At 37.7% G+C, this 20,010-nt stretch overlaps 1 protein-coding gene across 1 annotated transcript in view; it reads right to left on the bottom strand.

Annotated features, from left to right (window-relative positions):
• LOC140756362 (uncharacterized) overlaps positions 1-20,010 on the bottom strand; it is a 141,873-nt gene that overhangs the window by 8,775 nt on the left and 113,088 nt on the right. The window contains exons 4-8 of the mRNA XM_073091831.1: positions 18,956-19,122; positions 17,935-18,067; positions 14,130-14,254; positions 13,601-13,692; positions 12,308-12,485 (exon numbers count right to left, since the gene is read on the bottom strand). Of these exons, the coding sequence (XP_072947932.1) occupies positions 12,308-12,485; positions 13,601-13,692; positions 14,130-14,254; positions 17,935-18,067; positions 18,956-19,122 (695 nt within the window). The remainder of the gene's footprint in view (positions 1-12,307; positions 12,486-13,600; positions 13,693-14,129; positions 14,255-17,934; positions 18,068-18,955; positions 19,123-20,010) is intronic.

The raw sequence follows: 20,010 nt of genomic DNA, 5'->3' as shown, positions 1-20,010 counted from the left end.
TTATACAATTTCATATTTATTGGTTCATCACAGTAAAAGGCATTCCTTAGACACATCTAAGGTCATTCCTTAGAGACGATATACGTTTAATATGCTACTTTTTACTTCATTCTCCTACCTTTGAAAACATTTTTTTTCTCATGTATGCAGGTTTCCCTTACAATGTATTCCTTCACCGTTTAAGCTAATGATAGTTAATTTTTAATACGCACATAACTTTCAAAATCAGAGGTGCGTGTCGGGGATTTGAACCTCGGACCCCTCGTTCAAAGGGCCGAGTTTCTTCACTGCTTTTACTTAATTTCATAAAAACAAAAGTAGTCAATGGATTAATTTAAGAGCCTGAGACAATATTCCACTTTTTAAGAAGATTAGACGTTCGTTATTCCCTTGGAAGCGTTTTAATCTAAATGTAAATGGAGACATCCGGCATGCAGACGGAATCGTACCAACTGACGTGCATTTGAAATTCGAACGCCGGATACTATTTTTTTTTTAAACTTGATTTCACGGTCTGGCATTCTGGCCTTTTGACTTAAATAGATTTGTTTAAAAATATATGTTAACTATCGCTCAATTTTTTTTTAATAATTTCTAAGTACAACAATTTGTTTTAAAAGTTCTTTGTATCTTATGTTGTTTTAAAAATATTATAACATTAATTGTTTTAAAAAAATTATAAGATCTTTCGTTGATATTTCTTTTCATTTTGGTGTAGGATTTTTCATTCATATTTCATTCTTATATTTATTAATTATTTTGTTATAGTCTTTTGTTTTGGTATTAATTTCTTTAGAAGTATTGATGTAGGCAACACATTTATAACACGACGTAGCCAGTATTTCCTAGTAAGCAAAGCCAATTAATAGTTTTCCGTCGTAACATCGGATTATTCCGTCGCGTTTTTTCAGACCTCGTTAATCGTAAGCGACAGCCAACGGCTTCAGGATTCATTGATCTATGCGTTCTTGTCACGGAGCTTGTGTGATTTATGGGGTATTACCGCTTTTCCTCGTTCTTTGTTAGTTTTTGTAATAGGCGGAACAATAATGGCTTTAGTGATCGATTTTTGTGACACCATCGCCATATTTTTGCATTTTCGGGCCAGTGTAGCAAACACGGAGGTTCATACATGAATGAATGCAAGCAATCACACAAACACAAAATAGAGCTTGTTATACGCTGTGTGCGTGTGTGTGTTTATATGTGTACCAGTGAGACAGTAATGTTTTGACGATGATATAACGTTATACGCATGTGTACATAAACACACGTTTTTTGTACACACACACACGTGTGTGTGTACACGTGTGCTTTTGTATGTGTATACACATGCATGAATATACACGCGTACTCACAACACAAGTAAACCAGGAGGCATAATCGAAACGACTTATCGAAGTATTCGTACTCAATAACATTACAGTCATTACGTTCCCCATAATTACGAAGAACCCACGAGTAAGAAATAGTTGGGGAGCCCAAGAGGGGATTTCGGGAGTATCTCGAGCCCGTCAGACTATGGGAGATACCTTACACCCTGTAGAGTATCCTAAACCATAAATGAACTTTCTGTGTCGGGGAGTTTGCACAGTCAAAAAAATCGATCACTGGACATGCTCGAGCGCGGTCAATTTTCTTTTTAACATAAAGGAAATGATGCTAGAAAACAGGAAACATCTGGCGATTACCACACGTCGAAGTAGTGAAAAAAAATGTCATTTTGAAAAAAAGACAGCCTGTATTATTATGCTATCTGATAGTGTCACTTATTAGCATGAATCCCTGGGAAATAATGATGTATCACAAACTAAAGGATAAGGCAATTTTTTAGGAAAATACATCATTCTTCAAACATTCTCATACTATTTTTTTCAAATCGTCAGAATAAGAAAACACCCAGCTAAATCGAAAAATATCATATAACCTTTTCTTCATTCTTACTTCTAATCTACACAATCGTTTAGGTCTCAATGACGCTCGAGTTTCTATACATTTAGCATCATGGGCTCCCCTACCATAAAGAAGTAGAATACGAGTAACAACGTCGTTACATTACAACAGTTTCTGTTACCACTCCGGCCGTCCATTATGGGATAATAAACTTTGATACGATAGACACACGTTTCAGCCCTGGCGAGAAACTGTTAGCCAGGTAAATTATACCCCGGCTACAGACTCATGCCGTGAATCCTCAAGAACACCCGAGAAGCGTGAATGTGATAGCTTTCTTGCCTTCTCGTTTTCGCGCTCGCCTGTTCTCCGATTGGTGCCGGTATTTTTACCTGCTTCAAAGGGTTTTTCGGGTGAGAAAAGAGAACGGTATCACATTCCCTTTCAGTCTCAGTGCGATCATAACATTGTGTGTTGTGTAGGTAAGGCCGCTGCACTGACGTCAGTTCTCTGTCCCTGTAGTACCGGGACCAGAATAGGGCTACGGTATCCCCTGCCTGTCGTAAGAGGCTACTAAAAGGGGCTTTCGGGGTTGCGGGCGGCAAGAGTGGGAGTCAAACCGTCCAGCAAGCGTCCCCGGGAAGGACAGCGGTTTGTGTGGTCGCATATCGCTGTAATCACCAGGGGATGTGAGAGGAGCGTAAATTGCTCCCCCCAGGGCAGAGCCCGATAGAAGGGCATCGCGTTAGGAGGATTCCGGTTGTGTTCCGTTGGAGATCCCGGAGTTCTCCACCAAACGCTGAGGACGGCCACCGGGGGGATTTTAGTGCGGTAAAAATCCCACATAACCCGGCGTCACTCCCATGGCGTCGGGTACCTTTTGAAGGTGTCCCCCTCGTCGACAAAAAAAAGGCCGCTGCATTGACGTCGGTTGTGAATGACGGTCGAGAATGCGAATGAGAAGGTTGCATGAGTGTAAAAAATTTATAACTCGCGTCAGGACACGTGGCCTGACTAAAAAATCATTAGACGAAAAGCAAAAAGCAAAAGTCAAGATGTCATCCGGTCTCAGCATGAAAAAAATGTGTCAATGGGTGTCTGTTTCATTTTTTATTTATTATATTTTATTATTAAGATAAGGTTTCGAAAGTTTCCACTTCTGCCAAATCAAATATTTTTTCTTATTGGGATATTTTGTGATATATTGTCAGTACTTATGAGATTGATGAGTTTATGAGAAGTCATATAGGGTAAATATGAAAATGAATAATTTATGTATTCGCTATTGTTTCGTTATTCGCTCATCGCCGACACGGAGGCATGTTCCTAATCTCCTGAACTTTGATATACAACTTCAAAACTCTCTTAAAATCGGTTTCTTGTTAATTATAATGTTTCTGAACAACATTAAGTAAAATTAATGCCTTGTAATAAATAATAAGTAAGAAAAGCATAAAATTGATGGAATTTGGTGAATGTTTTATTAATAAGACGTAATTAGTGTTTAAGGGCGTTATATTAGAGGTTTGTGGTAATGAGGGGTTGAAAGTAATCCGGTATGGTATCCGGTATATACACTATTATAACAGCGGTAGTAAGCTTTATTTTAAGTGAAACCTCTTGCTAAGTAGTATGTGTGAAATCTACCGACTGTTTTATTTCGCTACCCTCTTACGAATTTCGGTTTACGAAAAAAACTTTTTTTTATTTTGAAAAAAAAATAGCTAATTTATTCTTTGACCTACCGTGATCCACATTTTTTATAATATAGGAGTATAGGAGTAGCAGACGAGCATACAGTCCATCTGATAATAAGTGGCTACTGCCGCCCAAGGACATCTGTAATCAACCCCAGATAGGATAAGATATCCTTACCTGAAGTCGACCACAAATGCGCCGCTACCCCTGAGGACGAAGCTGGAACGCCTCGGAAAATTATGTCTACCACACGCTTCAAACCAAAACACAGCAGCGTTTAACACTGCTGTTATGAGGCAGAAATATGAGTCGCGGTGGTGCCGCCGGAGTCGAACCACAAAGGGTTCTACCACCTTCAAAAGATGTATCTATTGCTATAATAAGATAATTAAAATAATCTAGTCTTAAATAAATTCCTTTCCTGTTAAATTATATTCCATTTCCGTGTATAATGGAATTTTGCAACCCCCGCGCAACTTTGTAAAGTTTCGTAAGCGTACAAAAGTTTCGCGTAAGATAATTATATCAGTATCGTTATGCAGTATGCTTTGTTTAACACGTTGACTGCGTAAAAAAAAACAGTGACTTTCAGCTAGAGCGACGGCAGTCCAAAAATGCATCCACTTGACTTTCTTATTGTGCGTGGCAGGCCTTTTCGACCCGACACCTCTGGGTGGTATTGAAGCCCTATTATCTTAGTCAAGGAGCATTTTTCATTACAAATTTTTATACTTTTAAAATCCTCATGAATCACTTGTCTATACATTAGTACCGCCCCTGGCTCCTCCAAATAGAAAATGAGAAATTAGCAATCGAAAATGTCTGGTCGATAAGGCCCGATACCGCACTAGAGTGTAATTTTTGTAGTGATGGGATAGTAAAAGAAAAGAAAATATCGAGTCATTAATTTTATTAAATTTTAATAAACACAAGCCGAGCCTTTTTAATGTGTTACACATAAGTCAAAAATAGTAATTATAAAGGTAGACCAAAATTTTATATAATTACAAAGATTTTTCTTAGTGATATTGAAATATGAACCACCGTATTCTTCTTCGTTATCACTATCATTTTCTAGTACTATTTTGTTTTTACGATGCGCCATTGTAACGAAGCTTGCAGGAAACCGAGTAGCGCGAGCGCGTCCTCCTCCCGAAGCTAGCACAACACTACTGGCGGCTCAACGCGTACGCATCTGCACAGTGCGGCAACAGGTCGCGAGCGGTCATCCACCAAAACAGGCCTGCCCCCGCACTGAGTTAACTTTTTTTACGTTCTATGCGGCGTAGGTCGAAAAAGGCCTGCCGCATTATTAGATTGCTATATTTCTACATTGTTGGTCACAAATCGAAAACTATATTTGTCTTTGTCATATTCGTAAAAATACCCAAGAAACAGGTTTCGCACTAGCGAGAAAGACCTATTTTTCCTGTGCGCATATTGGTTTGGCACCGCGTCGGGCCGATTGTGGGTGAACCGCAGTGAACGTGTTAAATAAGTTTCGAAGTATTAATGTTCTTCACTGAGCTCTAATTAATAACGTGTGATTTTTAGGATTCCGTACCCAAAAGGTAAAAACGAAATCCTATTACTAAGCCTCCGCTGTGTCACCTGAAATTTTATAGAGTTAACAAATAACGTTGTGTAGCCATATAAATAAAAAAATGTTAAGGGTGAACAATCCTTATCACTTAGGGGTATGAAAAATAGATAATAGCCGATTCTCAAACCTAATGAATATGCATATATAATTTGGTGAAAATCGGTAAAGCCGTTTCGGAAGAGTACGGTAAGTGACATCGTGACACGAGAATTATATATAAAAGATATATAACGGTTGGTTGCTATAACAAAAAAACTAAATAAAAATAGTAAGTGGTACCTATTTCTGCCTAATAACATCAGTGTTAAACACTTGTCTTACGTTTTGAAGGGTGTGGTAAGGTACATTATCCGAGGCGATCTAACTTAGGTCTCAGGGGTAGCAATGCATCTGTGGCCAACCTCAGGTTATATATTCTTATCAGGTGTAGATTACACATGTCCATGGGCGGCAGTAGCCACCATTAAGGCACCACTATATTGCATACTCGTTTCATACGACAATTATAAAAAAGACATACACGAGAACATAAGCCTACATAACGCAATTGGGCCTCAAGCCAACAAGGTTAAAGTTTTTGATTTGATTTAATTAATTTCATACATAAATGTTCCCAAAAATTACCGTCAAGTTTCCATATTAATATGAAATTCGGCGATGAAATTGAAATGGCCGCAAACCGATTATAAACTATTCGCGCCGTAAACACTAAAGCATCGTAATTACATGTAATGTGATTTCCACGACGTACTCGTTAAATGTTAAAATGTTCATTTGTTTCACATAAAATTGTTTTGGAAACGTGAAAATAGAGTTACGTTTAGTTGGTGTTTGAAATTAATGTTTTTATGGTTGAAATACGTATACCTACTGTCTTATGTAATCTTTTTAGGGTTCCGCATCCAAAGGGTAAAAACGGAACCTTATTAGTGAGCCTACGCTGTCTTTCCGTCGGTCACAGGACTCTATATCAGGAACCGTAACAGATAAACACAAAAAAAAAATACAAAGTATGTGTAATATTAAAAAAGATATATTTTATATAATAACAGATATTAAAAAAGAATAAAAAGTTGAAAATAAAGGGTAGCACCATACAAGAAACCGCTAGTTTTCGCGGTTTATTCCGGAAATCCCCACCGACAAATCCCTACCAGTGGGGATTGTTATTTTTTTTGCCAAAAATCCCCACTAGTAAAACTAACTCAGCTTAGTGGGGATTTCTGGAAAAAGAATTAACAATCCCCACCAGGTTTTATAGTTTCAAAATTAATAAAAAAATCGTTAATCGTTTAATTAGATCTTTAAGTAATCATGTCAATATTATAATCAACTTTTATTATAAATTGTTTACATTTAAACGATAACCAAAAATATTTACAACAATTAACTGGATAAAGAATTCATACGGATTGGACCCACCCGCTCGCAGGGCGCTACCGCGCCCTTTTCGCTTAGTTTTACATTATCTTATATGTTCCAACCTAACCTAAGCAATTCAATACGAAACACTATAGGCGAGGCTATATGAGATACTATATTATTGGCTAGGTTAGGTAGGAACAGAAAAGTAAATGAATCAAACTAGGTGGTAAAACTCTGCGAGTGGGTCGGTCCAATTTGCCTTAATTCAATAGTTAAGAAAAACTACAACGTATTCATTAATCATATTTTATGTTTGTAAGAAATAATTGTCAAGTTACTGTGGTTTAGGCCAGCCGTGTCCCTGAGTCGTTAGAATTGAAGACTTGAAGGTCAAAGTTATCGGGGTTAATCCTATGTGTCTGCTTAGTGACGTTAATACATATATGAAAGCACAAAATGGCTAACTCCTATGGTTTGGATTGGAAGCACACCAGCATTATCAGAGTGAAAGAGTTGAAGGTCATTTTTTTCATTACATGGACCTGCTTAGGACCTGTAATATATATGTGTGAGAGCACTAAATGGCTAATTCATGTGGTTTAGGCTGGAGATACCTCTGCATCATCAGATCTAAGGAGTTGAAGGTCAAATTTTTCATCATATATCTCTGTCTAGCAACTTCATTACAACAAATGTCTAATCTATATACTTTACATGGGAGGCACCTCTGCATCATCAGGATTGAAGAATTGAAGGTCATATCTTCCATCATATGTCTCTACTCAAAGACCTTATCATATATTCGTAAGCTCCAAATGCCTAACTTTTATGGTTGAGGCAGAGGACACCTCTGGATTATCAGAGTTGAAGAGTTGAAGGTCGAATTTTCCATCATATCATGTTAATCTAGATACTCAACGTTCATTTTAAGTTTCATGAGAATTGAGTGGGCAGAAGGTAAGATGTCATAAAATATGTAAAAAGCAGGGGCAGTGATGATGATTTCCACCCCATAACTTAAGTTCTACTCATCAGAGCATACTAATCGGTCGCGGCGTCGTGAAAAAATCGCCGAACAAACATACAAAAAATAAAAAATATATACGGTCGAATTGAGTAACCTCCTCCTTTTTGGAAGTCTGTTAATAAAAGACGATTTCATTAAAGTAGTATGTGTTTACGGAGAGAGGCATAAAACCACAAACTTTTTAGAAGGTTGGCTGACGACGATGTTAAATGTTGAAATATTTTTTATGCAGTTAATTGTTGTAAATATTTTTGGCTATCGTTTCAATGTAAACAATCTATATATATAAAAGAAAGTCGTGTTAGTTACTCCACTTATAACTCAAGAACGGCTGAACCGATTTGGCTGAAAATTGGTGGAGAGGTAGCTTAGAAGCAGGAAACGGACATAGGATACTTTTTATCCCGTTCGACCGCGTTTCCGTGAAGTCATTTTATAACTCAAGAACGGCTGAACCAATTTGACTGAAAATTAATCGAGAGGTAGCTTAGAAGCAGGAAAAGGACATAGGATACTTTTTATCCCGTTCGACCGCGTTTCCGTGAAGTCATTTTACAACTCAAGAACGGCTGAACCAATTTGACTGAAAATTAATCGAGAGGTAGCTTAGAAGCAGGAAAAGGACATAGGATACTTTTTATCCCGTTCGACCGCGTTTCCGTGAAGTCATTTTACAACTCAAGAACGGCTGAACCAATTTGACTGAAAATTAATCGAGAGGTAGCTTAGAAGCAGGAAAAGGACATAGGATACTTTTTATCCCGTTCGACCGCGTTTTCGTGAAGCATTTTATAACTCAACAACGGCTGAACCAATTTGATTGAAAATTGGTGGAGAGGTAGCTTAGAACCAGGAGACGGACATAGGATACTTTTTATCCTGTTCGACCGCGTTTCCGTGAATAAATAAGAGTTGAAAGTTTGTATTAAAGTCCCCCAGTTTTGATGCAAATCTATATGAAAATTGGTATTTGATAGGATTTCGATAGAAAGTAATTAAATATCTATTTTACGATATTTGCAAAATCAACCCTTAAGTTGGTTAAGTAGGGGTTGGAATTTTATATTAAAATCCGTTAATTTGGAAGCAAAAACTGTAAAAATTTGCATTTGGCTTTAGAAGACACTTCGTTTAGAAATCGGCAGATTTTGAAGCAAAGTCTATGAAAATTGGAATTTAGCTTTTTGATTCAAAATAATAGAACACATTTTTCACCGTTTTTGGAAAATCAACCTTTAGGGACATTTAATCGGGTATGGAACTTTAATTTAATATCCGTTAATTTGGAGCACTAAGAAAATTATCATAAGACATAATGAAGCATCTGAGTCACTGTTTGTTTTTTTAGATCAACCCTTAAGACTGTTATAAATCGCCTTTCTATTTACACACCTGTTTCAGCATTTTTAGCTATTCAACAACCCGATTAGAGTACTATAAGTAAATAAACTTTCTTTAAAAAAAACCGTTATTGAAGTTATAGGTACTTCTTTTCGCGTGTTTGTAAAAAAAATAACAAAAAATACAACCGACTTCTATGTCACTACAAAGTAAAAAATAATTCGAACGAAATATATTGAGCGCCGACTTCAGAAATATGTACTAAACCAACATTTATTTGAATTATTTTTTAATATGTAGTGACATAGAAGTCGGTTGTATTTTTTGTTAAAAATTTTTTTACCCTTTTTAGTGATGACATAATAACATTTATATTAATACAATATAAAATTGTATAAACGTGATCATGAATTAAGGTACGGTCTGAATTTACATTGATTTGAACCGCCCGCACGCAGGGCGCTGCCGCGCCCTGCCCGCTTAGTTTTATATTGTCTTATGTGTTCCAACCTAACCTAACTAAATAGTCAATGATTTGCAATTTCATTAGAACCTCCTACACCAAATATCTTCAAACACGACTCAATTATTCCCATCGGTTGAGGAGTTACATATTTTGTCTCCAAGCCACATTATCAGACCCTTAAATAGTCAATGATGAACTGACTTTGCAATTTCGTTAGAACTTACACCAAATATCTTCAAACACAACTCAAATATCCCCATCGGTTGAGGAGTTACATATTTTGTCTCCGACCCACATTATCAGACCCTTAAATAGTCAATGATGCACTGACTTTGTAATTTCATTAGAACCTACAATAAAAAATAACACAATAAAAAAATAATTATTAAAATCGGTTCACTAACGGCGGAGTAATTCGTGTACATACATAAAAAAAAGATACCGGCCGAATTGATAACCACCTCCTTTTTGAAGTCGGTAAAAAAATAACAGAGTGCAGAGAGGTAGAGTGAATTTTATTTAATTGTATTTTTTATTTTCCTGTTCTCCTGTGGCCATTTCCTAATATTTACCAGTAGTTTATAGACATAATACATAAATTACACGAGTGAAACCACGAGGTACAGATAGTCACTCATAATTAGGTGGTACGAAGTTCACCGGGTCATCTAGTTTATAATAAAAGTTGATTATAATATTGACATGATTACTTAAAGATCTAATTAAACGATTAACGATTTTTTTATTAATTTTGAAACTATAAAACCTGGTGGGGATTGTTAGTTCTATTTCCAGAAATCCCCACTAAGCTGACTTAGTTTTATTAGTGGGGATTTTTGGCAAAAAAAATAACAATCCCCACTGGTAGGGATTTGTCGGTGGGGATTTCCGGAATAAACCGTTTTCGCTTTATCGGCACGATAGATAAAGCGAAAAAGGAGCGGTTAGACAGTTCTCATTTTCACAATGCATTTAGCCCAATGGCTGCTATAATAACAAATACTAAAAATAAAAAATATGAAAATGTTGGTAGTACGGACCCCTCGGTGTGCGAGTTCCACTTGCACTTGGTCAATTATTAAATTAAATTCTAATTTTCGTTGAGACATTGCAGAGCATAAACTGATAAGACTAGAAGAATGAAATTGTGCAGGAGCTCTTTATAATTATGAAGTAGAATTATGAGTGCTCTAAAAGAAAATTTATTTGCAACTTTATCCTAATAGGGAAAGAGAAAACGCAAGCTTCTTTTCAATATTTATTTCTTCTATTTTTGAAGAAATTCTCAACTATGTTCCCAAATATTATTATTATTGTCTATGAACAATTGCACACTATTTTGATAGTTGAATTAAATAATATATTATATTTGTCACGATTTACCATTACTACATTCTGGCAATAAATAATTTTCATTTCATATCGTTTCGTTTCGTTTCGTTTCGTTTCGTTTCGTTTCGTTTCGTTTCGATTCGTTTCGTTTCGTTTCGTTTCGTTTCGTTTCGTTTCGTTTCGTTTCGTTTCGTTTCGTTTCGTTTCGTTTCGTTTCGTTTCGTTTCGTTTCGTTTCGTTTCGTTTCGTTTCGTTTCGTTTCGTTTCGTTTCGTTTCGTTTCGTTTCGTTTCGTTTCGTTTCGTTTCGTTTCGTTTCGTTTCGTTTCGTTTCGTTTCGTTTCATTTCGTTTCATTTCATTAAATATTAGAGAAGAAAATATTTTATCTGTAGAGTTCCAAAGCGGGTAGAACCTTTATTTGTTCAACTGCAGCGGCACTACCACTACGACATTATAAATAGGTTTTAAGGTGGTAGACCCCTTCGTGGTTCCACTTCGACGGCACCACCGTCACACCTATTTCTACCTAACAACAGCAATGTTAAGCGATTCTATATTTTAGTTTATTATACTATATTTTAGTTTGAAGGTTGTCAGGAAGACATACTTATCCGATACATTCCAACTTAGTCAGTGGTAGCAACGACTCTGTCGACCTCAGATAGGATTCTAATCTTATCTGAGATTGATAATCCTCGATCACTGCTAACAATGCCACTCTAAACTTCGGGTTTACACTACACCCAGACATAAACAATGTCATCCTAACCGCCATCAAATTAAACTTAGCACAATATGTTCCCAATTAAATTAGTAGGCCCTTTTGTCACAAGTTATCACATTATACCCACGTTACCAGCTTTATGTGTGCGAATGTTAGTAAGTTATGTAGTCAATGATTAGGTTTAGATAGTCGTCGTTAAGTTGTTATCCCACTGCTGGGCACGGGTCTGCTCTTTCAGAGAGGGTTAAATAAGGCTATAAATTACCAAGGTTAAAACTTCAAAACTGACCCACTGCAGGACACGGATCTCTCAGAATTTGTGAGGCTTAGGATGACCTCACATGAGCATGATTTAGATGAAGCCTCACAAATTCTGAGAGATCCGAGATTATGAAATTCACCACGCTGGTACGAATTGGACTTCACACTGTGAGATCTTTTTTTAAAGGACTCTCAGTTGTGTAGGTTTATACAGGATATTTTCCTTCACCATTAAAGCAAGTGATAATCAATTCGAAAAATTGCAATTTGTGACTAGTATTCGAACCTTGGGTATGTATGTGGTTCGAATCCGAACACCTTCGATTGTGATGACGAGTTTTAGCCACCAGACGCTTTCTAAATTACAACCCCACACTATGATTCCTTGTGTCGTGGGTACCAGGAACACAAAGACAAATATAAAAAACACTCACACTCTAAAGAGATATCCAAATACTTCATTAAGATATTGCTCTGGCCGGGGGTCGATCCCTGAACCCTTTGCGCATCAGAACGGTATGGTAACCGCCCCGCCACACGCGTCGTCGTCACACATTTGCAACTTATTTTTTCTTTTTCCTTCTAACTAGTACTTACCATCAGTAGTGACGTATCTCGACCTCGCCAGATCAGCTTTGTTCCCAACGAGGATGACAGCTCTGCGGGTGGTGTGGCCAGCCGCCCAGAGGCTCTGCAGCCGTCTCTCCGCCTCCACAAAGCTCGCGCGGTCTGCTGTGGAGTAGACCACGCAGTACCCGTGCGCGTGGCCTTCTGCCTGTGGAAGATGTAAGGGTTAGACTGATGTGTGGATCCAAGGTTAGGATGAAAACGGTGCCAAACGTTGAGATTTTTGAAGGGCATTTTGAAAGTGTTACAGGTTTCTTTCCATCTAATAGGGCTACGGTATCCCCTGCCTGTCGTAAGAGGCGACTAAAAGGGGCCTCCGTAATATATGCGGAACAATGCCGACATGCGCAGTTTAGTAGTGCAGAGACGAAATCTAAGAAAAAGTGCGGAGAAATATCGTTTCATTCTTAAATGATGTAAAACTACATTTTTTTAATATTATTCAAACACGAAAATAGATGACAGTGGTTACAATTTCTTGTTACGAGTGAGTAATGTTTACTAATCTATCTTAACAAAATTAATTGGTTAATTGGTAACATATTAAATACCTTGCAACCAATTCAGTGGCATTTTACCTCAGGAAATTTAAACCGGAATAAATAAGCATTTCTAAAACCCGTTGATAAATATAATGCTAACGAAGGGCTGTAAATTACAGCCAGAAGCAAATTAAATGTTATCGAACTAATGGAACGGCGATTAAAATTCATTTACCGTGAACTGTCGGAGATTAAAGAAATAGTCGACATTTTTAATCATAATTAGGATTTATGAGGGATTATTTGAGTTATTATAGATTGTAGTTGGTGAAAAGTGGAATATATATATTTTTGGAACTTTATAAGATTGCGGTAGCAAAGTAGACGCAGCAGCAGTAACCGTGCAGTGGACATGCAGTCCACCTGATAGTAAGTGGTTACTGCCTCTTATGTACAGCGGAAACTAATTTCTTAAAGAAAAGATATTTGATCTGAAGTCGCTCTGATGCGTTTCCACTTTTGAGGAGTAAGAGAGAGGTCTCCGCATCTTTCCTCCTAAATGAAGAACTGCTTTACTGCTACAAATAGGTCATTTTAATAATTTGATCAAACATTTCTACTACATTATTTTATGTAATTGTATTTTCCAAAAAAAAAAAACATGTTTGTATGTGCCTAAAACCTATTTTACTAAAGTATTACATGAACGGACATCTTTATAATACAGCCTATACTTGAATCAAGAGTTCCTCCAACTCTAATTAAAGAATATGATACTTACGACCACGTGATCTGGTGGAGAATCCAAGAAGGTGATCTCCGACTCCTCACCAGCCAGTAGCACGCACACCGACCTTTCCCCAGACTCATCATCTACAACAAGGAGGTAGTTTTTATTTCTAAGTGGATTCGATGATAGAGCTCAAAGAGTCTCATTTTACTTAGGCATCTATCTTACTGCCCATGGCTACGTTGCCAGCGATATAAAACATGTAACATTATGAGTAGACCGACTTTTACGCTTGGCGACGGTTTGGCAACGTCGCCAACTTGGTGGGATTTCAGGCGTGAAAGTGTGTTCTTAGGCTCATCATATTCGATGTCGACAAGTTTGAATCAACATTTACAATGAGATTGTGTGTGTGTGAATGATTTAAAAGTAACTGTTTAATCTAGTCTTAGACCAACATGTATCATTACGACAGTTACGGTTGGCGACGGTTTGGAAACGTCAATTTAACTATTCAACTGTACACTCTAATAGATCTTTAACTGGTGATGAATATCAGTATTTTGGAGTATAGTCTTACCAATACTAGTGTCGTATGCATGAAGATACTCCGATGTCATGAACTGCCCCACCAGGCTCGACTTGCCCACGCCTGGGCCGCCCAGCACCAGCACTCTGTAGGTGCTTAGGCCGGCTGAAGAATCCCTGGTGAATATTTACACGAATTTTATATTAACCTTAAGAAAAAGCTTCAAGAGGTAAAAAATATTTTGACATTTTAAAAGAACCAAAAATTCGCTAAGTGCAAGTCGAACTTGCACACGGAGGCTTCCGTACCACCATTTTGTCATTTGTTTTTCTTTTATTTTTAGTATTTGTTATTATAGCCATTCATTGTGAAAATTTACACTGTCTATCGATTACGGTTCAATACCTACAGCGAAAAACGCTGAAAAAAAAACGTTTTCTTGTATGGCGACTACCTTTTATTTTGAAGATTTTTTTCTTTTTATAGCGGCCACTATTTTACATATTCTGTGAAAATTTCAAGTGTCTGTGTCTATTGTGATATTCGGTTCCAGATAGAGTCCTGTAACAGACGGACAGCGGAGGCTTAGTAATAGTAATAGCTTCCGTTTTTACCATTTGGGTACGGAATCCTAAAAACGGAACCCTTATACGATCAGTCGTGCGTCTGTCTGTTTAGTTCTCATATACTTTTTAAATTTAGTTCTCATATACTTTTTCGTGACCCAAAGACGAAGGTTTAATGGTTTAATCTAAACAACAGATTTTTTAATCGAGGGGCGACTTTTAAAAAAGATACTAGATTTAGATTAGACTAGTCAGATTAGTACGTGCATCAGGCTTGTGTGTTTGTGTGTACACGCTTATTTGCTACTGCAATTTTAACAAAATCAACTTAAATTTTCAGTAAAAACACAAAGGTAAAACAGCTGAAGATCTGATAAAACTAAAAATATAACGCTAGATAAACAGTTCTGATAAAACATATTATATTATGATGATTTTTTTTTATTTATAATATAGAAGTAGCAGACGAGCATGCAGTCCACCTGATGGTAAGTGGCTCCTGCCGCCCATAGACATCTGTAATCAACCCCACATAGAATTAGATATTCCTACCTGAGGTCGGCCACAGATGCGCCGCTACCCCTGAGGACTAAGCTGAAACGCCTCGGAAAAGTATGTCTCCCTTACCATACCCTTCAAAACGGAACACAGCAGCGCCTAACACTGCTGTTATTAGGCAGACATAGGTGTGGCGGTGGTGCCACCGGAGTCGAACCACAAAAGGTACTACCACCTTCAAACGTATTTGTAACATTCATATTTCATGATAAGATTGAATGTTATTGCAACTATAATGAGCCGCATGCTGCAAGTCATAATTATTAATTGGCAGCTGAAGATGGACTAACTACTGAATTATTCATTGAATATTTGAGTTACTGGGGTTTTGTTATACATGTGTCAACGGATATTAATGTTCATATACGTCCAACGTTAATGTAGAGCTTAACCATTTGGTAAAGTGGCGTCTTCTATTACATTAGTATTATCATTATTATTATGTTATTATCGTTTACTGTAATTCTATTCCTTGTAGTCTGCTCCACTTCTTACTTCGCACACCCTATCCTACTTTCCTTATTTGTTCTTTTCTCTTTTCCATGCATAGGTCGGGAAGAGATCGCTGCTTAGCGATAAGGCCACCTATTGCATACTGTTTTAACCTTAATTATAACTACTGTTAAATTCTACTGTAAGTGTGCAATAAAGTTTATTCTATTCTATCATCATCATCAACACATTATTGTCCCACTGCTGGGCACGGGTCTCCTCTCAGAATGAGAAAGATTACGCCATAGTCCACCGCACTAGCCAAGTGCGAATTGGTAGACTTCACATACTTTTGAAAACACATTTACATTAATGTATTAAAGCATAATATTTTTTTGAAATTTTGTAGAAAGTTTTTACTTGTTCTCAAATATTGTAGAAGTCCTCAAGATTTATAAACCGGCATACCTATACTGTCCTGAACCCTTACCAGGAGTTTTTACGTTTCGACAAATATGACTGTTTTGGTATTTGTTTACGTATTTGCCCATACAAATTTCAATCAGCGACCCTAGCGGATTGTGTCAGAACTACGAAATCATATGGGCCAATACGTAAACAAATACCAAAACAGTCATATTACATGGAATTATGTATTGATTTTATTTTTATTTTTGTTTGACATTGTTATAAATGAATTGTTATTATAATTGCATTGAATTAATTTATTATTTCTAGGTGATTTTTTTTACGATACTCATATAATATATTTAATAGTTATTATGACATTGAATTATTGTTTTTATAATTTGAAATTTGGTAAACTAACGACTTGGGGTTACCTGTAATGTCAGTTTTAATCCTATGTATGTATTAAATAAATAAATACACTGAAATATTTGTCGAAACGTAAAACCTGGTAAGGGTACTGATATAATGGAAATTAGAAAATATTTTGGCCAAGTGTAACACGAACTCGCACCCGGAAGGTTTCGTACTAGCGATTTAGTATTTATTATTATAGCAGCAATTGAAGTTCATGCATTGTAATTTTTTTACCTATTACGGTTCAATAGATAAAGCGAATAATGGTGAAAAATAGCGATTTCTTGTGTGCCGACTCCTATTTATTTTCAACTTATTTATTGTGCCGTTATAGTGGTAACCATTATACATACTCTGTAAAAATTTCAAGTCTTGTCTATCTATTACGGTTCAAGAGATAGAGCCTTGTGTCAGACGGACAGATGAACAGACGGACAGACAGCGCAGTCTTTGTAATAGTGTTCCGTTCTTGCCCTTAGAGTACGGAACCCTAACAAGACTTATTGTGCAACCTAGAAGACTTGCTATACGACTGTCGCCAGCTATCGTTAGCGCCTGTCCCTGATTGTCGCTCATATAGAGTCCTAATTAAACACAGTAATGTCGCTTTATACGCTCGTAACTCCACACAATACCTCGTGTCTTGATTACCATAGATATGTACCACTACAAACAACAAAACCTATAATAATAATACAATCGCGCGACGACCTGCGTGGCGGAGCGGCCACCATACCGGTCTGACGTGCAAAGGGTCCCGGGTTCGATCCCCGGCCAGACAGATATCTAAATGATGAATTTAGATTTCTGTTTCTGGGTCTGGGTGTTTGTGTATTTGTCTATGTGTGTGTCCCACGACACGGGGAATCCTAGTGTGGGGCTGTGAGTGTAGAAAGCGTTTATTATTATTATTATTCAAATAGATAACTGAATGATTATAATAAAGGTTTCCTTGCTAAGAATCTACAATTTTCTACCTTTCTTGTAAAATGTGAAGGTCCTGATCTATTAGGTCTAAGATACTTTGTCCCTGTAGTCTCAGGACTAGAATAGGGCTACGGTATCCCCTACTTGTCGTAAGAGATGATTAAGGGAGGGCATCCGGGGTTGCGGGCGGCAAGAGTAGGAGCTAGAATCAGCAAGCGACCCCGGGAAGGACATCGGTATGTGTGGTCACGTACCATCGTAAACACCAGATGGTGTGGGAGAAGCGAAAACTGCTCCCCCAGCTCAGAGTCTGATCGGGCATTGCATTGGAAGAACTCCGGTTGTGTTTCGACGGATAGCCCGGAGTCTTCCAAGAAGCGTTGAGGACGGCCACGGGGGGATTTTAGTACGGTAAGAATTCCACATCACACAAAACCTTCAAAAGGTATCCATCGTTGCTCCCACGTCGTCGGGTACCTTTTGAAGGTTTCTCCCTCTTAAACAAAAAAAGTCTAGGGTACTTGACCAGTTCACCACGTGAAGTTTACCTGGAGGAAGCCAAGGAGCAAGGCGCAGACGCTCTGGTCACAGCCTCGGTGCTGGAGGCACTGGAAGCCACTGAGGTGTTGGAGCGAGATCTTCTTGACCGGAGGGAGTCACCTCTGTTCACCACACCTTTGCCTGTGGATGAAGCATATTATATTTGAGTAACGAACGAGCATGCAGTCCACCACCTACTGGCAGTGATAGTAATGGGTTGCTGATGATGATGATGATGATGATGCAGTCCACCTGATGATAAGTTTTAATGTTTTAATTATTATTATTTAATTTTTAAATCGATTTGAGTAATGTTACTAGAAATAGAACTAAAAACTGAATAGGGAATTAAATTTTAAACAAAAGATAAAAATAAAGTTTAGAATTATGCTTTCCACGATTCTCTTAAGACTGATTGGAATTCAATGGCTTTTGTCATAAAAGACTTCAAATAACTATTATCTTTCTGAAATGTTACTATAAAATGTGATGCTATCTTCGTTGCAGCGATATTATTTTATAGAAAATTAAAAAATCTTTGTGTCAGATCATAAAATCTAGCTTTAAACTTTGACGATGTTCGGCAATAAATGGTTTTAAGAGTTTTCTAGTTCGAAGGATATAAGGTTAGAGACACACGAGATGTTCCTGCCTGCCATGCCATGACTGCCTTCAAGGGCAGCAATATGTCGGCGGTAAAGGATTTCTTTCCTATTTTCGGACGAGTAAGAAGTCTATGGACCGCAGTGACCAATCTACAACACGAGGATAATAAATCTAGAAGGTCGTTTGGCTAAGTGACATCTCCCGGGCTAGGTGATCATCCCGGGGAGCGGCCGTGCTCCGTCACTCTCAACTCGGAGCTTGTATTTCTGCAAGATGTTGAGAAAACTTTGATAGCGCGATTCAGAATACGTGCAACGCCATCTCTTGACGAGTAGCGGGTAGTCGCTACAGCCTTAAAACTAGTACTGTTCTACTGAAGTATCATCGCCATGCTTATGAGAATCCTCAATTTATTAGTCTTACCAGTAATACTGAAATGCCGAAGTCGGTAGTACTCTTCTTCCACCCCAGTGTTGGGCATGGAGGCCACCCTGGCGCGCTGCTGTGGGAGGCCTAGGAGCTGCCTCTCTCCCGTCCTGGACCTCGCGGCCTTCACTGACTGGGAGCGGGAGTGGTGTGGGCTGCCGTATCTGGAACAAAGGGATATTAAGTACCTCTTTAAGTAGACAGCAAATGAGCGTGCTGTCCACGTGATGCATAGCAGTCCATGGACATGATAACCTGATAACCTCGGATAGTATTAAAATTCTACATGAGATGATCCACAAATGAGTTGTTACCCCTAAACAATAAGTTTGAAGTTGGTAGAACCCTTTGTAGTTTAACCCTAAAGGCACTACCGCTTCATTTTTTTTCGCCGATAATGGTAGTGTTACGCGCTGCTGTATTCCGATATGACGGATGTAGTAGGAAGTAGAGAGACAGGGGTATAGTAAGACTTAAAAAAGTTATAACAAAGTGAGAACACGTATTATTGCCATACCCTACAAAGTACAACACAGAACTAATTAACCTAACTTTACTATCACACACATCTGAATCGAACCTCGAAAAGCTCTCCAATCATCAATTATTCATTCAATCAAAAAGTAGTCACGTAGTCGGGCAAAAATAAAGAAATCTTACTTATACTTCTATCCCGAAAATATATCAAAGATTGAAGATTGATATGTACCTTCTAATTTTAGCGTTTACCTCATTCTGACTGACAGCCATTTGCCCTGGCCTTCGGTATAGGGTTGCTACCAGACGGTAACAAACTGTCTTTTCGCATTTGTATTCAGTATTTTTCTGCACCGCGCCCTATAAAGAATTAGTCAAAAAACGAATTAGTCGATGAAAAACGACCAGTGAAGACTACAGAATAGTACGTAAAATGCATATCCTGTCCAATGTTTGCACCACGAAAAAGAAAATTTAAATTTGAGCCTGTTAAACATACAAACTAAACTTAGGAAGCCTGATCGATTCACTCAATACAAGAAATCTACAAGAAATTATGTAGTATATTTTTCATC

The sequence above is a fragment of the Epargyreus clarus genome, unplaced genomic scaffold (genome assembly GCF_041222505.1).
Source record: "Epargyreus clarus isolate Ecla_fem2 unplaced genomic scaffold, WU_Ecla_fem_2.2 ptg000035l, whole genome shotgun sequence".
Classification (NCBI taxonomy): Eukaryota; Metazoa; Arthropoda; class Insecta; order Lepidoptera; family Hesperiidae; genus Epargyreus; species Epargyreus clarus.
Note: the sequence above shows the minus strand (reverse complement) of the source record. Positions and strands in the feature narration are given on the sequence as shown.